The sequence below is a fragment of the Trichosurus vulpecula genome, chromosome X (genome assembly GCF_011100635.1).
Source record: "Trichosurus vulpecula isolate mTriVul1 chromosome X, mTriVul1.pri, whole genome shotgun sequence".
Taxonomy (NCBI): Eukaryota; Metazoa; Chordata; class Mammalia; order Diprotodontia; family Phalangeridae; genus Trichosurus; species Trichosurus vulpecula.
Genome location: NC_050582.1, coordinates 14153240 through 14174706, shown reverse-complemented (window position 1 = coordinate 14174706; position 21467 = coordinate 14153240). Strand labels below are relative to the sequence as shown.

The window sequence follows — 21467 nt, the reverse complement described above, 5'->3', positions numbered from 1 at the left end:
TTGATAATCAGGATGAAATTGCACTAAACCACATACAGAATCGGCAATCTTTCTGCTAGAGGACCGATACTGAAGTGCTTTTCTATTTACTTGGCATAAATAGTTATTCTAAGCAAGAAGAGGAATAGCTTTTTCATTGTCAGATTTTAATCTTTGTAATTCTTTCATTAAAAATCTAACATGTCAGAGAAGATGAAAGAGGGAAGGGTTGATCCCTTAAACAAGAGAATTTGATAAAAATGGGGTGGGCAGTCAAGATTAGCAAATGTGTCCAAAGAGAGAGAGGCACAGAGAAACTTCTGCAGGAATCTTTTGATGTTGATGTCAGAGAAGGGATTTCAGGAAAACGTGACAGGGACAATGAAGAAAGAGGATCATTATCTTGGAAGCCATTTTTGGAAAAGTGGGAAGAAGCAACAGGTAAGGAGCTAATAGAAAGGAGAACCTGGTGACTGTGTTATGTGAGGTCTTGAAGTCATGTCACTCAGTGTCTACCAAGGTGCCCACTTCATTGCCTACTGCCCGACTAGATTGGGATTGCTCAATTATTGTCAAGCATGGGCAGAGAAAAGCTCAAAGAAAGTTGAATTCTTAACTCAACTTTATGAGGTACCTGGTTATTTGTGTTTTGGAAGTCATAGGCCTTTAAAGTCCTCTATCCCAGAGTCACTGCGTGACTGGTTTAAGAGTACAGAAATAACATTAGAGTCCTGAGAATGTCTTGTATGCATTAGCATTTCAAGTACTTTGATATTTATTGACTTATGCTAAAATGAAGGTTGTTATCACAACTGCACAGTGAAGTAGGTAGGTTGGACAGATAGAACAACCGTCATTTATTTCAGTACTCCAATATTGAAAGACATGAGATTTATGATGCTATTGACATGGGTTTTCCAACAGTATAGATTGCAACCCACTCATGACTTCTTTGCCTGCATGATTCCTAGGTATGACCTTTGTTAAATCTTCCTCAGGGGTTCACTTGACGTAAAGATGTTTCTCTTGTTTTCTTGACACTAAATGAGTACTAAATGCACGTCATATCTTTTTGCCAGTGCCATATAGGGTTTCTGACAGTCCTACTTTTTGGTAGGACGATAATAGTAGATATGATACATATCTCCTGAATGCAAATAATTCGGTTCTGTAACAATTGCAACACCAATAACTATTGCAATTGGATCTTAATATCTAGACCCATAGCTGCTTTTTGTTCCCTTAAAGTACACAAAATTATAACTTTATACCTTCTTACATTTCAGGAAAGGAAAAAAAATGGTTTCTCAGTAGCTATTAAATGCGGTTAGACACAGTACAGCATTCCTTAGAGATATTAGTTCCAGCATAAATATATCCAAAATATACAGAGCCCTTCAAATGTCGTTTTAGCAATTCAGGAAAGAAGAAAGGTAGAAATCACATGCCTGAAACTTCATAAAAAACCAGCCAGTGTACAGAAACATTTTTCACTAAGCAGAAGGTTCTCTTTTTCCTTGACAGTGGCTGGATTCTGCCAGAATACTTGAAGAATTAAATAGCTAGTGAGCTTGTCTTCCTTCAGGACCTTTTATGTAATAATACATTTTTAAACCAAGCAGGAATGATACCTGGAAATACCACTGCTAATGTGTGGAAGATATTAGTACATGGTGGGTGCTGAATAGGAAGAAGCAATATCATGCATTTGGTGCTGTGCTCCATAGCTCCTCCTATGCTTCTGTCGGCAATTTCATGTAATTGATGAATTCACATTGATTTCACCCCATTTACTTTCAGCTCAAGGTACACTTTAGTTGCCCCCACTGTCCCCATTCTCCCAGTCAGACTGCTTTAACATATAAAACTCCACACAAGTTTGATATCTTCTCTGTGATATAGTTAAAAATATTGATTGTTAACAGTCTCCAAATGTGTTCGCAGAGGGGAAAAACACATTAAGTTACATATCATTGATTTAGAATTGGCAATAATGTAGAAAAATTCCTCATTGAGTAAATAAAAGAAGAAAATTAATTTTAATAAAAGCTAGCATATATATATATATAGCACCTACTATGTGCCAAGCACTGTACAAGTATTTGATTCTCACAATAACTGGGAAATTGATACTATTATTATCTATCCCCATTTTACAGTTGAGGAAAATAAGGTAAACAGGGGTTTAGTGACTTGCCCAAGGTCATAGGCCTAGTAAGTATATGAGTCTGGATTTGAATTCAGGTCTTCCTGAGTCCAGGCCCACCACTCTATCCACTGTGCCCACCAAGCTGACTACCACAATTATTTCTTTCTAACAAAATGATTAGGGTCTTAACAGAAAGGGGTGATTAAGTCTGAATAATATTTAAAAAACAAAAGTTTGAAGATGCCTTTGAATTCTGGATGTATTAGTTTTTCTATGATTAATACTTTTATGATTATGATCTTACTATGTCATATAGAGAAGTTAGAATTCAAAGTATTTTTATTTCATTAACTTATTTTACCCATTGTACAGTGTAGCACAGTAGACAGAGTATGAGCCTTGGAATCAGGAATGAATGGGTTTAACTCCTGTCTCAAAAATGTGCTGGCTGTGAGACCCTGGGCAAGTCATTTAATTTCTCTGAGCCTCATCTGCGAAACAGGGTTAATAATAGCACCTACCATATAGGGTGACTATGAGTCTCAAACGATATAATATATGTAAAACACTTTGCTAGTCTTAAAGTTCCACATGAATATGGAATGCTATTTTATATATTTGTTCTATATGTATCATTATCAAAAGCAAGCAAACGGCATTTATTTAATTTTTGTGATTCATTTCTTTAAACATAGTAAGTTAGACTTTGAATATTCTGATTGGCCATCTACATAATTATTCTGAATTAGTGAGATTTGACTATAAATTGGTTCTTATCTGAAAGTTAGAATTCTCTAAAAATGCAAAAGAAAATATGAGCATGTGATTTAGTAAAAATTTAAAAAAATAAATAAACATGCCAAATCCTAATAGGGAAAAAAAGACAGCAATCCATTTTGGCTAAAAAGGAGAATTAATGAAGGAGAATAATTTGAAATAACTCTGAAAATGGAAACAGTAATAGCTGATATGTTTCTTGCATAATAGGTATATTTAGAGGTTCCTAGTTGAACTCTCTCATTTTTTCAAATGAGATAAATGAGGCTGAGAGGCTTGGCCCAAGTGGAATGACTGGTAGTAACAGAGCCAGGTTCATGATTTGTGATCTCTGTCCCACCTTTCCTGCTTGCACAGTGGTGCTCTGTTCAACATGGAAGCATGCTCCAGAACAGCAGCACTTTGCTTCCAAAATGGCAGGCCTAGCCTGCAACTGACTTCCCAGTAGTTCCACTACTATGGCTTCTTTGGGGCTGATCCCCATTAGCTAATGCCACAGGAATTAGTCAAGGTTAGGAGAACCACATATTTATGAGTTTTTCCAGGTCCTGTGCCGAGTTATATGGAAAGTTAAGCTTGGCTAATCTTTCATGTTGAACCTCTCCATTCCTCCACCACCTGCCAATGCATATATTCAACCCATGTGCAACATTGTGGGAACATTATTCCAGGAACACAATCCAGATTCAACAAGCAGAACATTTGTCACTTTTTAAAGCTAACCTTTCTAAACTCACTTATGAAAACACATGGAGTTCTGTAAATCAAGCTGTCTCCTAATGAATCAGAACATTAAAAAATATAACCGGGACCTTCTCCTGCATAGGGATCCAAAAAGCTATAGGTAAAAATAAAAGAAATACATTCCCCTAAGTCACTCAGTTTTCCTGCCACATCTACAAAGGATCAGAAATGCCAGGTGAAAAGTATTTTCAACCAGTCATTTTTCTTATACTTTTTGCCAAATTTCTCTAGTATTTTCACAGAATTTAACCATTCTTTCTTCTCCCTTTGCTCCATCAATTTCTTAAGAGTTAAACTGGTTTTCATATGTAGGTATCCCTTAAATTGTTCTCTATTCAACTCTACAATCATGATTAAGCATCTACTATGTGCAGAAAGTTGTGTAAGACCCTGAGGATACAAAAGTAAAACCAGGAAAAGGATAAAAGGAGAAGGGGAAAGCCCCTGCCCCCAATACCTTAGATATGATTCTTTCATGTCAATATGAGATTGAGATTAGATATCCCAAACATAGGAAGCATCTTAATATACTAACAAACTAAACATATGTATTAAACTATTTATGAAATCTCTCCTCCTTTTCCTCATTGCAACTTAGGGTAATTATATCAACCTAAAGCATTTATTAAGCTGTCACTACAAACCAAGCACTATGCCAAGTACTGAGATTACAAAGACAAAAATGAAACCAGTCATGTCCCTAAGAATTTATAGTCTCTTAAGGAGGGAAACAATATGTGTGAATCTCTGTGTGTGTGAGAGAGAGTGTGTGTGTGTGTATGTAGGCAAACATATGCATGTCCATATGCATACACTAGCCTCTGATGGATAAGGAAAGACTGAATGTAGAAAATGGCCCTTGAGCTGAGTTTTGAAGGAAATTGAGGATTATAAAAGTGAAGGGAAGAAGGGAAGCGCACTCTTGGCATTGGAGAGACAGTCAGTGCAAATGCAAGGAGACCAGAGAGGTAGTGTTGTCTACAAGCAGTATAAAAGGCAACATGGCTAGCGTTGAGTGTTTGAAAGGGAGGAATATAGAATAAGGTATGGAAAGGTGGTGGAAGACCAGCTTGCAAAGGTTTTGAAAGTCAATCTGAGGAATTTGGATCCTGGAAGGTCATAGGGAACTACTGGAATTCATTAAGGAAGAGAGTGACATAAAACAGTGCCTCTGCTTTGGCAGCTCAAGGGAGAATGGACTGGAATGGTGAGAACCTGGAGGAAAGGAAGCCAATTAGGAGGACATTGCATTAGTCCAGGGGAGAGACCAAGGGCACCTGAACTCGGGTCATCACTCTGTGGGTAGAGAAAAGGACATGGCAACAAGAGCTGTTGTGAGGTCTAAGCAGCAATACCCCAAGCTCCTAGTTTTAGAGATGTAGAAATGGAAGTATGAGAAGGAAAGGTAAAATCTCTGAGCTACTCATTTGAGGAATTAGGTATGTTTTGCCCTTGTTGACTAAAATACTTTTCTATTCCAGACACTTTTTTTTTTATAAAACCAGCTCTGTGGCAACATTTGTCTTAGATTCTGGCAAATCATGGTTAGTATTTCAAGGGATATTATTTTTCAAGCCTTGAAAAATGCTGGAATATAATGCTATATTGTTTTCAATTGGCCAAACTCAGGTCTTCCTGAATCCAAGGCTAACTTGTACCTTCTATTCAGTGTTGCCTTTCAGAAGGTATTGATATTTTGTCTTTGAGGACAGGGACTGTATTTAATTCATCTTTATATCTCCCTACACCATTGTGCTCATAAGGGCTACTCAATAAATATTTTTGATTGAATGAATGACTACCAAAGTCAGTCTATAGCTCAAGCACAAATTTAGAATAGCTTTAGTGAAAGTGTAACAGAAGCTTTTTTAACCTTGTAAATATGCAGTCCATCCTTTTATTCCATGCTGTGTTAAATGGGGATGCCAATGTAGCAGGCACATGGTGACACAATGTTGGTAAGTAGCAGAGTTCATGCATAATGTAGGATTTGAAAACCAGCATATGTGCTGAATTGCATTAGTATTCAACGGGATGATGCTGCTAATAGACTGCTACTTTGATATCATGAATATGTAATATTTTTGCAAAAATATGACATAACCATCCTTCAGGAGACACATTTTGCATTTTTATTTAGGTTCCTGAAGATAAATGCATTGGGCATTTAACATACATTCAAAAAGAACGGTGGAAATTATAGATGGGGAAAAAAAACCCTTTAATCACCTCTTCCTACCACTGGAAGAACAATCAGTTAAAACATCTATTTTCCATTTGCAGAGCTTAATGCATTTGCCTGTTTTGCTTGAGAGAACCAAACACAAACTACACAAATCACTCCAATAAGAAGAACCACATGGTACAGGAAGAAAGTGTGACATAAGCCATTTCTTTATTCTGGTTCTATTTTCCTCCTCTACAAAATTCAAGAGTCAAATTACATGAACTCTAAGGCCCCTTATGTCCTCACAATAGGATATCCTCATAGAAAATCCATAGAATCATCATTGTAGGAAAAGCTATATTCTAATATATTCTGTCAGTGTATGCTTTGCAAACAAATTTTTCTGACTTTAATGTAGTTTGTTATTAATATAAACAAAAGTTGTTCGATTAAAAATCACTTTGTCATGAGCATATTAATTCACTTATATATTTTGTACTACCAGCTAATTTTAAAATATATTCTTCAATTAACTATTAAGACTCAGTGACTCATTCTGATCTATCCTGCTAGCAGAGTTAAACATTTAACATTAATGTGGCCATGTTGCTATCTTTACATTTAATTCATGGGAACTAGAAAGGAAAATTGAACTATTTTTTATCTAAATTTCAAAGTCCTCCAAAATTTTGCTTAAGGAAAACAGATTATATAAAGATAATGGGACTATTATAAGAATTCATGAGGTCTTGGCATTGTGTATTATTGAATTTGCTTTCAACTACTCTGAAGAAAGATATACTATTCATCCTTAGCATCAATCCTATAACTAGGGTGGGAACAACTGAGGCTTGATCTCCAAGGTCTTATGTGTTAGAAGCCTCACAAATTTATAGCCAGTAAGCATCCTGCCCTGCTTCTCTCTGGGTGGTGTCATTCCCACAAAAGGCCTCAGGTTCCCATGGTCTCCTTGAACAAGCTTACACATCTCAGGACATAGGCTGGTGTCCACAGTCTCTCCCACAAACAGATCAATGCCACTGTCTCCTTTCTTTTCCCTCATACAGTAGTTGATTTGAGGGCATACTGAGTGCTGCTTGCCCCAGGTGCCACTTCCTACTTCTTTTTCTGAGTGCCAAAATGAAAAATTATACTCTATGATAGCATTATTATTGGTAGCCGTCATATTAGCTCTGCATCCTTCTATAGTGTAGCCAAAACCCAGAATATAATAGTACCAATGGCAACTCTATACTTCTGATAATTTTGTGTTTTGGGAGCAGGGATGTGTAGCCACTGAAAAGTGGGGTAAATCAACTTCAAATAATATTTTGCACATGCTTTAGATGCCAGTTAGAAAGGAAAATGAAGAGAGAGATTGTGGTGTCTCAATTGCCCAATATTCCATAAAAGTTGGATCAATGTGAACATTAAGCAAATGTCATATTCTGGGAAACAATCATGGAAGCAGTAAGCTACAAATTTAAACTTTGATTTGAGGAGCTTAAAGAATAGAAGATAAAATATTCCTTTTTAGGTCCAAATATTTGCCAAGTTGGAGAGTTTTAATAATTTTGACAAACCACCCATTGTCACTGTCATTTATGCTTCCATGAATTGGCAAAATGTTTTGAAAGGACCATGAGATTATTATATCAGTTAATATTCTGGACATAAATTTAGATTTTAACAAAGCATTTACCACCATCTCTCATGCTGTTCTTGTGGACTAGATGGAAATATGGGGGTTCTACAACTAGCAGATTTGGAAACTGATCAAATCATGAAATTGATGCCAGGCACTTTTGACTCTTTTGAACTTCCTGAAGGTCTTCAAATATGACATTAAGCCCCCATGTTTTGTGCGATCTTGACATTTTTGAATTCAGTATTCACCAGGGTTTTAAAGGGCCTAGTTGTATAGAAAAATGTAAAATGATAACCCTTTTAAAAATTGTTTGACACATCAAAGCAGGAACAGAAAACTGAGACAATTCCTGTCTCTCTTAGTTATCTTGTACTATTTTGTTTCAAATACAGAAAAGAAAAAAAAACCCAAAACCTTCATGTGGAAAGTACTGTTATGTTTTCATATGTATCGTTCACCAGTGTGATTAATTTTTAATGGTGATATTGACATTGACCATGCTATTTCAATACATGAAGGTTTTGTTGGGTTGTTTCATTTTATTTTAAGGGAAAAAGCAAGCTTTCTTTCCCTGTCCTTTTAAAAGTCTTATTGCTGTTTGGGGACTTTTTTTGGCATGTCAGTACAGCACTAGACACCCAGTTAAAAAGAGAAAAATCCTTTAAATTCAGACACTTCCAAAAGTCTGCATCTTTGCTGTCAGACACAAACTTGATATATTAGTAGAACAAATGTTTTCTTTTCCATTGTTTTCCCTTTAACACAGCTATTTCATCTCTGTTCATTCCCTTGTCAGTATTGGTTGCCAATTGAGCAAGGTCTGTGTCTTTGATAGTCTGTGCCCAGACTGAGGTCAACAAAAAGGAAATAGTAGGCCTTGATCTTAAAAGGAGCCGTAGCAAGGTCCCTCCCTCATCCTAGGCACAAATATTGACATTCAATCAATAGGACCATCTTTAGATTATCATCAAAGGGAACTGAAGAAAGCACCCAAATTCACAATCTTCAGAGAGAGGGCTTATATTTTAAATGTCTGTTGGGCCTGCACTTTGTCCAGACTCATGCACAGACCCCCTCATATATGTGAGCATCACTCTAAAGCTCTCCAAGGGTTTCATGCTCTGGTAGGTGAGACCATTATATGACTGTTCCTTTCAGTACTTCAGTAACTAGATGCCCTTGGATATAAGCCAAGACGGGACCTGATTTATACTGAGTTCAGATCCATCGTGGACAATGTAGCATGGAGCACCAATAAAAATGTGTTTATTTCCAAAGACTCTACAAACACATTGACATTTCTCTTCTCTCAATGTAATAAAGCAGTTAAGTGTGTCACTAATGAAATCAAAAGGACATTGCCTGTATCTTCAAACTTCCAGTCTAATGTGCTGTGACTTAGAAAACCTAACCTACTAGAAAATAAATAAATAGACTGATAGGTAAATTAATAACTAAGCTCCGTGGCAGGTAAATAAACAAACAAGTAAATGAAAACAAAAGCCAAGCTGATTAGATTGTTCAAACTAATGAAATCATCTGCATCATCTGGAGCTGAAATCTTTTGTATGTTCATTAACATAAAAGTTGCGATCTGTTATTTAAATATAGCTGTATTTATTGAGAATTAGGTCAAGTTTAAGGACCAATATTTCTCTCAGATAATTATATTAAGTCTACCTTCCCAGAATATCTTATTGCCCTTGAGTTAAATGAGCATTCCAACACTTCTACCTTTCCCACAATTCTTAGTTTCCTGTTTTAAGCAATTCATATGTCTACATAAACACATATATAATATAAATGAAAGGTGTTACACTCTAGATTAAATATATTTTCTAATATCAAGTTCATCATTTTGTATGATGCTAAAAATCATGATTTAAGACGTTGCATTTTCTTAGAAAAAAGAAAATATTCTCTTTTTTAGCTTCAGTCTTCACAAATATTTAGTTGTGGAATTTTATGGCTTTCTACAAAATAGAAAGGCTATTTCTCAGTTTCCTAAAAACTCAGACATACTGGTGTGTATAGAACAAACACGAAAGGCCCAAGATGTTGCTATCCTCTTTAATTTCACCTTGAATTTTGTGATAGCTTTGGAATATGTAATATTTTCCCAGTGCAGTGTGGTTTAATGGAAAAAGAAGATGACAACTCATGTACTGTTCATTGCCCAAACCCTTTTCTATTCCATGGCCACAGCTGATTAACCTGGGCCAGACTGAACTTTGAAACTCTTTGCATTCATCCCTTAGGATTACTAATAGGTTCTCAGAAATAATTGGGAAAACCCTCTAAGTATAGGGGTATATCATCTCATAGCTAGAAGGGATCTTAGGAATTAGTAATTAGTTCAAATCCAACTTATCTAATACATGAGGAAAATGAAACCCAGGAAGAAGAAATCAGAGACTCATAGGATTTTGGTGCTGCAGAAGGAGCCTGAGAGATCATCTAGGCTAGTCCCATCATTTTACCAATGAAGAAACTGAGGCCCAGAGATGTTAAACAACTTGCCCAAGGTCACATATCTAGTACTTTAGAGGACCCAGAGTAGAACCCAGGTATTCTGACTAGCATTTCACTTTTCATCACTATATGTGTGTATATTTTTCATTTTAGTATGGCATAGATACATTACAAACTTTATGCATGGTTTGGAGCCTCTTAGAAATGAAAATTACACTTAGCAATAAGCAATAACAAATCAGCTAAGTCCTTTTTAGTACTAGAAATAATTTTAATTAATAGCATAATTATTCTACGTGAATTGCTTTTGATTTTCCATGCTTTAAGGTTGAGTCGCTATGTGGAAACAGGTGGGAATTTTAGAGGATAGGACTGTGACTTATCATGCTATGACAGCAGTAGAGCCCTGTCTCTGCTAAGTAATGATTTTGAGTTCAGAAAGTAGGTTCCCCCTAGTTAGATGGATTGGTCCTAGTAGCCCATTTAGTCTAGGTACAGTACTTTTCCCTGGATCCTCAGATGTTTGAAGAGGAGTTAATCCATCTTCCTCTAGGGAAGAGCCAGTCACATTTTAAAGAACTCTGAAAATGCCAGGATTGTAAGTTCCTAGACCCTTCCTGTTGGGAAGGGGGAGTCTTGGGTGTATTAGTACCTTCACTGTTCATGAAATTCATTGGGGATTGTCAGCTTCAAATTGCTTGATCCATAAAATGAGAGATTCGCTGAGTTTCTGCATCTGTTAACAATATCTCATTTTTTTTTAAAAGGATGTGTCCATAGTTAGGACAGGTTCTTTATACTTTTAACTGTTAAGAGATAATCTTGTTATCCATGCGTGGGTACTTTTTCGTTATTTTCTGCACATAAGCCATCATCCTAATAAAGCCATCTTAAGGTTTCATTCCAGTGACAACTCATTTTTGTCTGATTCTTGTCCTTTAACCACTTTCAGGGATCAGGAGAAGGAAGAGAAAGGTCCTGGTTTGACTATATAAGTACAGCTACTGATTTTCTGGAAAACCTCGTATGTAATAACATATCTTACATAACTGTGTATAAGTACATGAAAGTATAAATATTTCAGAGTCTCAGTTTCTTTATATGTAAAACAAGAGGGTTGGACTAGATGACCAACCCAGCACTAAATCTCTGGCAAGTTATTGTCTAGATATAGGCAATCTTCTGATACTCATAATTTCAGGACCATCTTTATGGATATCAGTTATTGGCCCCAGAGGGGATAGAAATCTCAAAATAAATTTTAGCCTGTATTTATAGAGTGCCACCACATAGCTCTGAAAATGTATTTTGACAAAATTATTTCTACACAGTTCTTTCGATCCAGTCCCCAGCTAATTATGCCACATTTCATGTTTAGCTTTTGTTCCAGATGCTAAGATTTGGGTTTGGGGAAGTAGAGAAAGAAACGGCATGGATACAAGTAGGCTTGTATTGCTGACACCAATTTGCAAGCAAGAAGGGGGATTAATCATGGGGTGTAAGGTCTTCTAGATGTGCAGGGTCCTCTCTGTGCCAAGTATGCTGATAAACATAGGTTTGCACATCCCTTTAATTCTGATAAATGCTTCCTAATTACTCCGTGGACAGGAAACATTAGTAAATCGTGCAGTTTCTACTCTGTCTCGTCTCCAAAATCATGACATAAATTCAGCTCTTGGGCTTCTATGGGAAAGTTGAGCCATTATGACTGACCCAATAGGAAGTCACCAGTCCCCACAGTCTACGTGGGCCTAGGGAGGCAGACATACTCTATAACCACTGGGCTGAAATGAGTGTGTTTTCACTCCTCCAGAAACACTCAGTATCCTAGAGATGGTATTTGGAAGCACCTAGGATAACTTGAACCACAGTTCCAAAGGTGGAGTTACCTGTATTCCTTGGGGTCCTTCAGGACACAGCCCTAATACCTTTTCTACATGAATCTTTTTTAGTGTTCCTGCTGTGCATGGTTTTTTTTTGTATATTGTTGAATGTATTTACGTGTGTCCATGTTGCCTCCCCCTTTTCACTTTTGTCTTTGTATCTTAAGCTTTTTGCACAATGCCTAACATATAATACTATTTAACACATGCTTGCTGATTGATCAATTATGTGAACTAACTCTCTTCTCTAATGAGACAGAGACATATCCAACCAACAGGGATCCTTCTGCTTAATGATAATATCTTGCCATCAGATTCCTTCACAAAAGGACATGATCGATTTCCATCCCCTCTTCTTAACAGAGATTTTATTCCCAAATCTCCAGAAAATGGGGTGGGATGGTAGTATAGATGAGAGCTTCCTGGACCTAGAAATACAAATTATGCCCCTCCTTCTCTCCCAGCATGAAACCTGTGCAGGTTTGGTAAAGGTTAGAGGGAGAATAGAAGTTACATATATAAAATGAGTATCATCAGTTCTGTCTCATTACTTTAAAGGTACCAGAATCATCTCTGTGCCATCTATCTTCAGAAGAGCTGATCAAGAGAGTGCTGGATGAAGCAGCTTTTCTCGTAGCAGTATTTTTATTATTACTTCTTGTTGGAAGTGCTTAGCTACATGAGTGTGAAAGATACCCAAAGTCTTTGAATTCTTTTTTTTATCATATCCAGCTCTCTCTTTCTTGACACTGAACATTGTTTAAATGAAAGCGTTAATAAAAGGAGGCTTTAATATGCTCCCTATAAGGTACTTTCCCTTCCCCTTGACAATTTGACACTAATTTTCAGGAAGGCAAAGTATGATGTTATTAAGTATTGAGTACATATAAAGAAGCAAAAATCATACAACTGAATTTTAAGGACCATGCTTAATTTTCTTAACAAAAGTTAATTAGACCTGATGGTTCAAGTCAGCAATCCCTGTTATTGGAGAGGCTGAGGCTGGTGGATCACTTAAGTTCAGGAGTTCCGAGCTGTGTGGAGAGGCTAAAGTCAATAAGTGTATGCACTAAGTTCTGCACCAATATGGTGAGTGCCCAGGAGAAAAAAGCCAGTAAGGAGGGGTGGATATGCCTACATCAGAAATGGAGCCAGTCAAAGCTTCCACGCTCATCAGCAGTGGTATCATGCCTGTAAGTGGCCACTGCACTTCCAGACTGATTGAGATAGGGATCTTCAGCCTCTTAATTTGAAAAAAAAACAAGATAAGACAATATTTCCTGATGTTGCCCCCTTCTCCCTTGGAGTAAGGTAGTGCCCAACTTCTTTTTTCCCATGGTGTAGCCAAGGTATACAACATTAAAAACCAAAATCTAAATTTCAGTTTATGCTCAGCTCAATATGCATACCTCTTCAGGACAGCTAATATGATGTGTGGTTACTTGGACATTCTGCTGGAAAGTCCAGTGTGACATGTTCTTGTCATTTTCCCATTTAAACCATCTGACCGTTGAGCTATGTGAAGCATTTTACAAAGGAAATTACCCAAAATGTGCTCCAAGGACACTGAGGAACGGGAAAAGTAGATTTCCATGTGATCTGCAAATAGAGGTGGTAGTTGAACCAGTAATGTGAGAAGAAATCACTCCCAGATCTTAGCATGCAGAAGTATCCACCCCTGGGTCCCAGAACCCTATGAGAAGGGAGACATGAGAACAGGACAATGAGAGCAGTGTAGGTTTGGGCTGAATACCTGTTCTCTGTAACTGCATCAGAAAAGATTTGAAAAGTCATGGGTTAAGTGGAAAGGATTTTTTGACCTTTCTGACCCCAAAGGTCAGCTCCAACTGCCCCTTGTACGTTTTTCCTCGCCTCATCTCTTACATGTTTGAGGAACAGTCTTTGGGTTGGTATTCTAATCTGGAAGCTTCAAGTCTGTACCCACAGTTTGTCACCATCAAACAGCAACAAAGAGAACCTCATAAAAGTAGAAAAGCTTCATAATCCCCTCAGATAGAAGCAGAGTTTTCTTCTTTGTTTTGTTTTCAAAAGGCAAGGAGAATATCTAGATTGGCTTCTTCCTCCAACAGAAAGAAGAACTAAAGATGAGAAAACCATTGCCTACAGTCAAGTTCAGATAATCGATGTATTTCAACTTCTTAAATGTTCCCCAATTTCCGAAGATCTTATTTGATTGATATACATTCTAATTGTTATGTTGGGGGGTTGGATTATAGAGGAGGATTGGGTAAGGACATAATACATTTGTTTTTCCCTACATTTGGTGGGCACCTAGGTGACATGGTAGACAGACCACTAGGCCTGGAGTCAGGAAGACTCATCTTTTTGAGTTCAAATCCAGCCTCAGACATTTCCTAGGTGTGTGACCCTGGGCGAGTCACTGTTTGCCTCAATTACCTCGTCTGTAAAATGAGCTGGAGAAGGAAATGGCAAACCTTTCCAGTATCTTTGCCAAGAAAACCCCAAACGGGGTCACAATGAGTTGGACACTACTGAACAATGAAAAATTTGCTGCTATGTTTTATAGAAAATTGACAGTTTTCTTGCTATTTCACTAATCAAGCCCATTTAGTATCTAGCGCATTATTGAGTGGCATTGACGAATTATAATGATGTCCTAGTTGAACAATGTCTAAACAAACCACATTTCCATAACTTTAGACCTTTACCCACCCAGACTGCTATGTCTACTTGATGCCATGGGCATTAAAATGCAATATTATGTAGGTGGTAGAAGACAGCTCAGACAGCGATCAAACTGTTCACAGTTGACAGAGTATGTTTAAATCAGATGTTTAAAGTATGCATGGAAAATGTAACTCTAATAGACTTGGGAAAAATACAAACTTCTAAAAGCTGAATACACACATGGCCCTCTCTTGGGATTTGACTGGGAATCTCCTTCTGTAACAGTCTTTTTTTAAAGCTTTATACAAACACAATTTTTTATTCTTAAAGCTCCTTCATAGCTAATTCATGAGTTATTTCTCTTCTTGCTAAGAACGCTGGATGTGATCTTTGTCACCTTAAGTAGCACTGTCAAACTATATTTAATGTTCTTCAGAAAAACTCACTTAATATTGTATTCCCAGAAAGTTAGGCATTTAAAAAGGAAGTAAAAAGAAAAACCTTAGAATCCTCGAATCGAATGTTAGAGCTGAAGTGATTCTTAGAATTGTGTCCTCAGTTTACCTACATGAGGAAGCTGATGCTTCAAGACATAACATGAGGTACTAGTTAGTGGCAAAGCTACAGTGAAAACTGGGGTTCCTTCTGTCCTTATGTTTCACATCATATCACTTTTGCTGTTTCTCTCCCTTGACAGACACATGGGCAGATAAAGTATTTTATTCTTTGTGTTACAATGCCATATGCTCGTGAACACTTTTGTAACTTGCTCGTATCATTTCAGTGTATTGTTGCTCAGTCATCTTTCAGTCGTACCTGATTCTCTCTGACCCCAATTCTGAGTGAGTTGCCATTTCCTTTTCCAGCTCATCTTACAGATGAGGAAACTGAGGCAAACAGGATGAAGCGCTTTCCTCTGGGTCATACAGCTAGGAAGCATCTGAGTCTCGATTTGAACTTCTGTCTTCCTGATTCCAGACCCGGTGTTCTATCCACTGTTCCGCCTAACTGCCTCATATCAGTGTATAGGAATAAGCAAATATGATTGCCTTATTATTTCTCAGGAAGCTTTCTTTGGCATGTCCGCTATCCACTTAACTGAGTAGAACTCAACTCTGCATTTTCATACAGGCTAATGGTGGTTGTTTGAGTTTGTCTAAGAAGCTCTAAAATGCTCAAGGGCTTTGTGGAGAGGGTAGAGGATTTGGTTTGCTTCGACATTGAGAGATTGGGGCATACGAGTTGGGGGAAAACACTCAGTGGATTCCCATTTTCTTTTTCTCTGGCCATTTCCCTTCTCACTTGACACAGACACAAATGGGGAGGCCACAATGGAAATTCAAAGCTAGGTAACAGAAGCATAATTCAGGATTTGGCTCTGCTTTTGTCTGTTTCTTTTTGAAGGCTCTATTGGGATGTCTAACTTTTCTTTTTTTTAAAGCTTTTTTTTTCCTTTTTTTGGAGGGGGGGGAGGCAGGGCAGTTGGGGTTAAGTGACTTGCCCAAGGTCACACAGCTAGTAAGTGTGTCAAGTGTCTGAGGCTGGATTTGAACTCAGGTCCTCCTTACTGCAGTGCTCTACTCACTGCACCACCTAGCTGCCCCTCTAGCTTTTCTTTTAAAAATGTGATCTCTAACTGTCTGATAAATACTGATCAGACTTCCCTGTCTTCCTTCTGGTAAACCAACATTCTTATTCCCCTCTTCTAAGCTCCATTTTCCTATGAAGCTAATGGTTTACTTCCTCCCCCAACAATCCCTGCTCTTCTTTCTGTTAAGTTCCAGGCCCAAATCATTGTCCATCTGCACTTCCTCTCCCAAATATAAGCTCTGAAAGGTTAAGTGAGTGCATTGACCATATTACAATCAGGTCAACAGACATTTCTCATCCTGTAGTTTTTCTTGTATGAATTGTTAAGTGGATCTCATTTTCGAATCATCATGGATCTCATGGAAGAGGAACTGTCATGTTCTGAGGCTTGCTAGAGGACCCTACCATCTATTGGAAAACCCCTTTGCCATTTGGATATTGCAGAAGACAACAACCATGACAGTGATGGTAAACATGTATTGACAGTCATTAATCTTGGAGTAAGATGTGCCCAAAGTTAGACAGGAAGTAAATGGTCAGAAATGGGATTTGAAACCAGGTCCTCTGATACCTGAACCAATATGCTTTCTATTCTACTAAGCATATTAATAAATCAGACTCAGAAAGATTTTTTTAGATGAAAAATAGGCACATGGACTTTTTTGGGGGGGTAATAATATCGAATTACCCTATTCCATTTGTTTCTCCTCCTCCCTGAGATATCTTGTAAAACAAGTGCTCCATTATTTAGAGGTGGTTCACACATTTCCTTGTCATGTCTTTGGTCAGATCTAGCTGCTATTTCTAACTTTATCTTCATTAGTGCCATTTCTACTTCTTGTGGCATTTTGGGGCCTGGAGTATTAGAGTCCAAATGTAGGAGCTCTTCTGTCATTGATGATGAAAATGATTACAGAAGCCTTGACAAATACATTAAGTTTAATATCTGTTATCGTTTAAGGTTCATGTATAAATGTAGTTGGCATCATGTGGTTTAACTGAGTCTGCTGATGAGCTATCTTTAGACATTTCTCTTTCGTTTTTATTGTGCCTTGCTGTTTTATAAAGTTGGTTTTTCTCTTTTCCTTCCAATGTTCTTCTCTGTAGTGTTCTACAGATTTGTTTGTGTTCTCAACTGGTGTTACCCTTGGCTGCCACCTCTGTCTGTTTAACAGAGATTAAGCATTTGTTGGCTAATGTGATTTCTTGACTCTTTTAACCCCCTGTGGCAACTGCTTTAGATTAGTAAATTTTTTCGCACATACCCATCTCTTAGGAAATAGGCCACAGGTCTTAAGAGAACAGATCAGTGTTGGTTGTGTTGTCATCAAAGTTTCAAATATGTTGTTTTCTTATTTAATAAGATTAAATTTTCATAGAAGCAAAAATGACGGAAATATAAAACTGAAATTAGACTTGGGTGGAAGTAATTGAAAAAAGTATAAATGATACCATGTAATTATCTGTTTATGGCTTCTCAAGTCACCAAATTTTATACCGATTAGTATTACTTTTTCCTTTTATCAGTATTTTAAATGGTTTGTTGTTGCTGTTTTGTTTTCGGCATGTAGCTAAACGGTATGGTTTTTTTTTTCTATTTTCCCCCTCCAAAAGGCTGCAAGCCAGCTCGGGATGACTGACTCTGATTTAAAGGATCCAAATGTGATCGCTATCCGGACTTACCCTATGGTAAGAAAGCAAAGAATTCTGAAAACTTTTGTTTGTTTGTTTGTTTTTCTTCCTAGAAACCTTTAGCGAATTTGTATGTGAGACTCTAAAGCAGTAGTTCTCATTGTACGTTTGGAAAGGTCCTTAAATTTCATGTGGGCTATCTTTTGTATCATTAAGTTACTTATAGTGTGGCATCCTCTATACAGATAGAGATAAAATGACTAACATTGCTCTGCCAGGCACCATTTCACAAGAAATGCTAAGATCATTAATAGATTATAACCAACCTTCATTGTAAAGTCTGGAAGCCCCACTATGACATCATTCAGCCCGTACAACCCATTTATGACATTGTAGCGTCAATTAATGACTTTAGGTGAGGGTGTGTTTTGTATAATTATCTTTGGTTAGAAGAAATTGAATTATGCTAGTGCTCGTTAGTGTCTCAGGGGAAGAAAGCCTATTAGTCCCTTAGTCCATTTGATTCTGTGGAGATGGTTCCTTTGGCTTAAAGTGAAAGGCAGGACAGGGTGAAGTATGTACTGGGTCTTTGGCCCACTGAAATGGTCTGAGGAGGATGAGGTCAAGGAGAAATTTAAGACAAAGTTAGCTTTTGGTGTCCTCATATCTAATAAAGAACCAATGTTTTCATATTGCTCTCTGATAAGAACTCTACAGTTTGACACCTTGCCTTCCCTTGGCAGTGCTGTTGTATTCTGAAATGATGCCAACCCCATAAAATCTACACCATTAGGGCAGCCTCCAGATGCAGTTCAGACCTGGGGTTTCACTGGTTTAGGGAACTCATGGGGGACACTTGCTCTACCAATACAAATGCTTTCTTTCCTGAAGAGTGCCTTGAGCGCTGAGGTGGGCCTTAAAACCAGGTATTCTTGGCTTCAAGCCTTGCTCCTTATTCCTTAGGTCACATGACTTCCCTTTAGAAGCAAAATGTCCATACCCAAATATCTAGAGCTCCTTTGCCCATTGAATTAGCCTGATCCTGAAAATGACCATTGGCATCATAGCACAATAGTAATCAAAGATAAAAGCAATGAAATACCTATCCTGGACACAATGCAGAGTAATAAAAGTCATTATGAAGTGTTACCAATGTGTTTGTGTATTGCAAATACACATTTATTGAGATACATTTGTTCCAAGCCGTTGCTATTAACTAACAACAAAATACACTTTTCCACTTTTTTTTCTTAAAAAGCATTTGATGCCGGCTACTAGACCCCGTACTCCACTGAGAGAGCCAGCTATTCAGGAGACAGCTGTGGACACCTGGACTTCTGCTCAGGTATGGGAAAGAATTAGTAAATGAGAAATATTCACTCTATTTGCTATAATGACTTCTTGCCAAGGTTATTTGTATTTCAAAAGGATAGCTTATTAGTGGAAGAAATAGATATTTTAATGATGGAATTTAGGTCAATATTTTTTGGGATTCCCAACATCTCTCATCCTACACAATAGAGATACCTACCTACTTTACTCAGTGTAAGTCAGGCCCTGAGCTGGTGGACTGAAAAAGCTGGAGAATGACTCTTCAAAGGAATTCTTTGATCTATAGTCCAGATTACTTTGAACTTTATTGCTCGAATCTCATTCCAAGTATAAAGCTGCTGTTTATAATAGGCTGAGTTCAGTTAAATCAAATTTTGATTAATGAAGGTTGGGAACCCATCTAAATAAGTAACAATTTCAAATGACAGAAAGTTTATAAAGCAATACAGTTTTATTATTTTCAAGTATAAAGCACAACTCAAACTAGGCTAGTCGTGTCCTTTCTTTCTTCTAACCCATAGCTTCGTAGTAGCTCTTAGGGTACATTTTAAAAGAGGTCAAAAGTCTCTGGTCTCCATTCTCCGTAACTAGTCAACTCAGTTGTATTGAGCATCTGGTTGACGAAGTAGAGTTTTGACTCCCATTAAGTCCAATCAATTTCACTCTTTCATAGACACAGACTGTGTGTCTTAACCTCTACCTGGTTACTTGGAGGTGTATGCCATTGGTTACAGGAGGGCTCAAGAAAGAGTAAATAAATGAATGCATATCATTACCACTACTGGGCAGCGAGGTGGCACAGTGGATAAAGTGCCAGGCCAGAGTCGGGAAGATGCGAGTTCAAATTTCACTTCACTGAATAGCTATGTGACACTGGGCAAGTCACTTTACCTCTGTTTGCCTCAGTCTCCTCATTGGGATAAAAGTAATAGCATCTCCCTCCCAGTGTTGTTGTGAGGGTCAAATGAGAAAGTAATTGTAAAGCACTTAGTGAAGTACCTAACATAGAGTAAATGTTAGTTATTATTAATACTATTACTGGAAAAATAACTCAAAGTACTTGTGTTAGTAAGGGTGAGTCAGTAGCACTCTATTTGTATATTATAATTTCAATGAATACTCTTGAAGTATGTGAGGGGGCTTTGTCTTCTTAAGTATTTTAAAGTATTCCCTGTAGAATATTTTTGTAATGTGACATTATTCTTTTAAGAAGAAAGGGCTCGCTAAGCAAAATTAGATTTCAGAAGAGTCTTTTTCCAAAAGATCCAAATGTTGAATTACTGGATTCCAGTTAATTAAGATTTCCTGAACTCCCCATACTGACTTAGACATTTTACTTACAGGTCATTTCTGATTCAGGAGCTAAGAAAAATCATTAGGGATCTGTTCTGAGGTGTGAGCAAACTAACACTTTCAACTAAATCAATATCCACAAAGGCCTCTCTCAGAAAATTACAGACAGATTCCTGACACATAAGACTCTCTTGACATAATGAGAACAACTGCTTTCAAGAGAGCCCATGATGTCAGCCTATTCCTTCCAAGGTCCAGCTGTCTGACCTACCCAAGTAAAATCCTGCTTTCTTGGATTGATAAATAGACGTAGATTAGTGCCAGGGATAGAAAAATACCTCAGGGATGGGAAATATTTAATCCTGATGATTCATGTAAGATACACCATCTGCTCAATTGAGTTCTGACAAATTAGTTTATTTTTCATATTCCTTCACCTATATTAGATCAGATCCAGAAACATTAGCTTTTTGTCTATCTCGGGTGGTTTCTGCCTGAGATCCTTTTATTTATTCATTTTGTTGTCTGTGGACTTTGTCCTAGTCTAAGTTATCCTCTGGTGTATAATTGTAGAGCTTAGGAGACACCGTATTGTAATGTTACTTCACACAGGTATCGAAAAGAAAAAGGAAATTTCTACTAGGTAGAATATACTATGCTACCTCTACAGAATTAAATGTATCTTCCCTGTCTCCAAGCTACTTTTGAAGTTAATGCTGTGTTATTTGAAAAATATATCATTAACTAGATACCAAAAGATCCATTTTGGGTATGAAAACAACACAATCAGACTAAGCAAAATTGCTGATATGATGAAGGTTTCTGAAAAATTTTATTAGCTTTCAATTTTCCTATGAACATATTTGACTCCATTCCTAACCCTTCTAGCTTGATATTTAGAGAAAAGTTATGAGTCATGTTATACGGAGGGGTTTGGGGGTTTGTACGAGCAATGATAGAAATGGTGCCCCCCATAGAGTTCCAAGACATCTGTTTAACTCTATGGAAATAAAGTGGGGAACATGAAAGCATAGGTCAGCTATTCTTTGAGTGGAGAAAATCAATACGAATGTGTCCATTCCCTTAGAGAAACATCAGCAATTTTGCTAAGATCCTTAGAAAATGTTTCAGTAGTACAACTGGAAATAAAAA

The 21467-nt window shown here is 37.4% G+C and overlaps 1 protein-coding gene across 1 annotated transcript in view; it reads left to right on the top strand.

Moving 5' to 3' along the window:
• The window catches only part of LOC118832709 (protocadherin-11 X-linked-like), a 523359-nt gene that overhangs the window by 174474 nt on the left and 327418 nt on the right, over positions 1–21467 (top strand). The window contains exons 4-5 of the mRNA XM_036740037.1: positions 17673–17747; positions 18949–19035. Coding sequence (XP_036595932.1) covers positions 17673–17747; positions 18949–19035 — 162 coding nt within the window. The remainder of the gene's footprint in view (positions 1–17672; positions 17748–18948; positions 19036–21467) is intronic.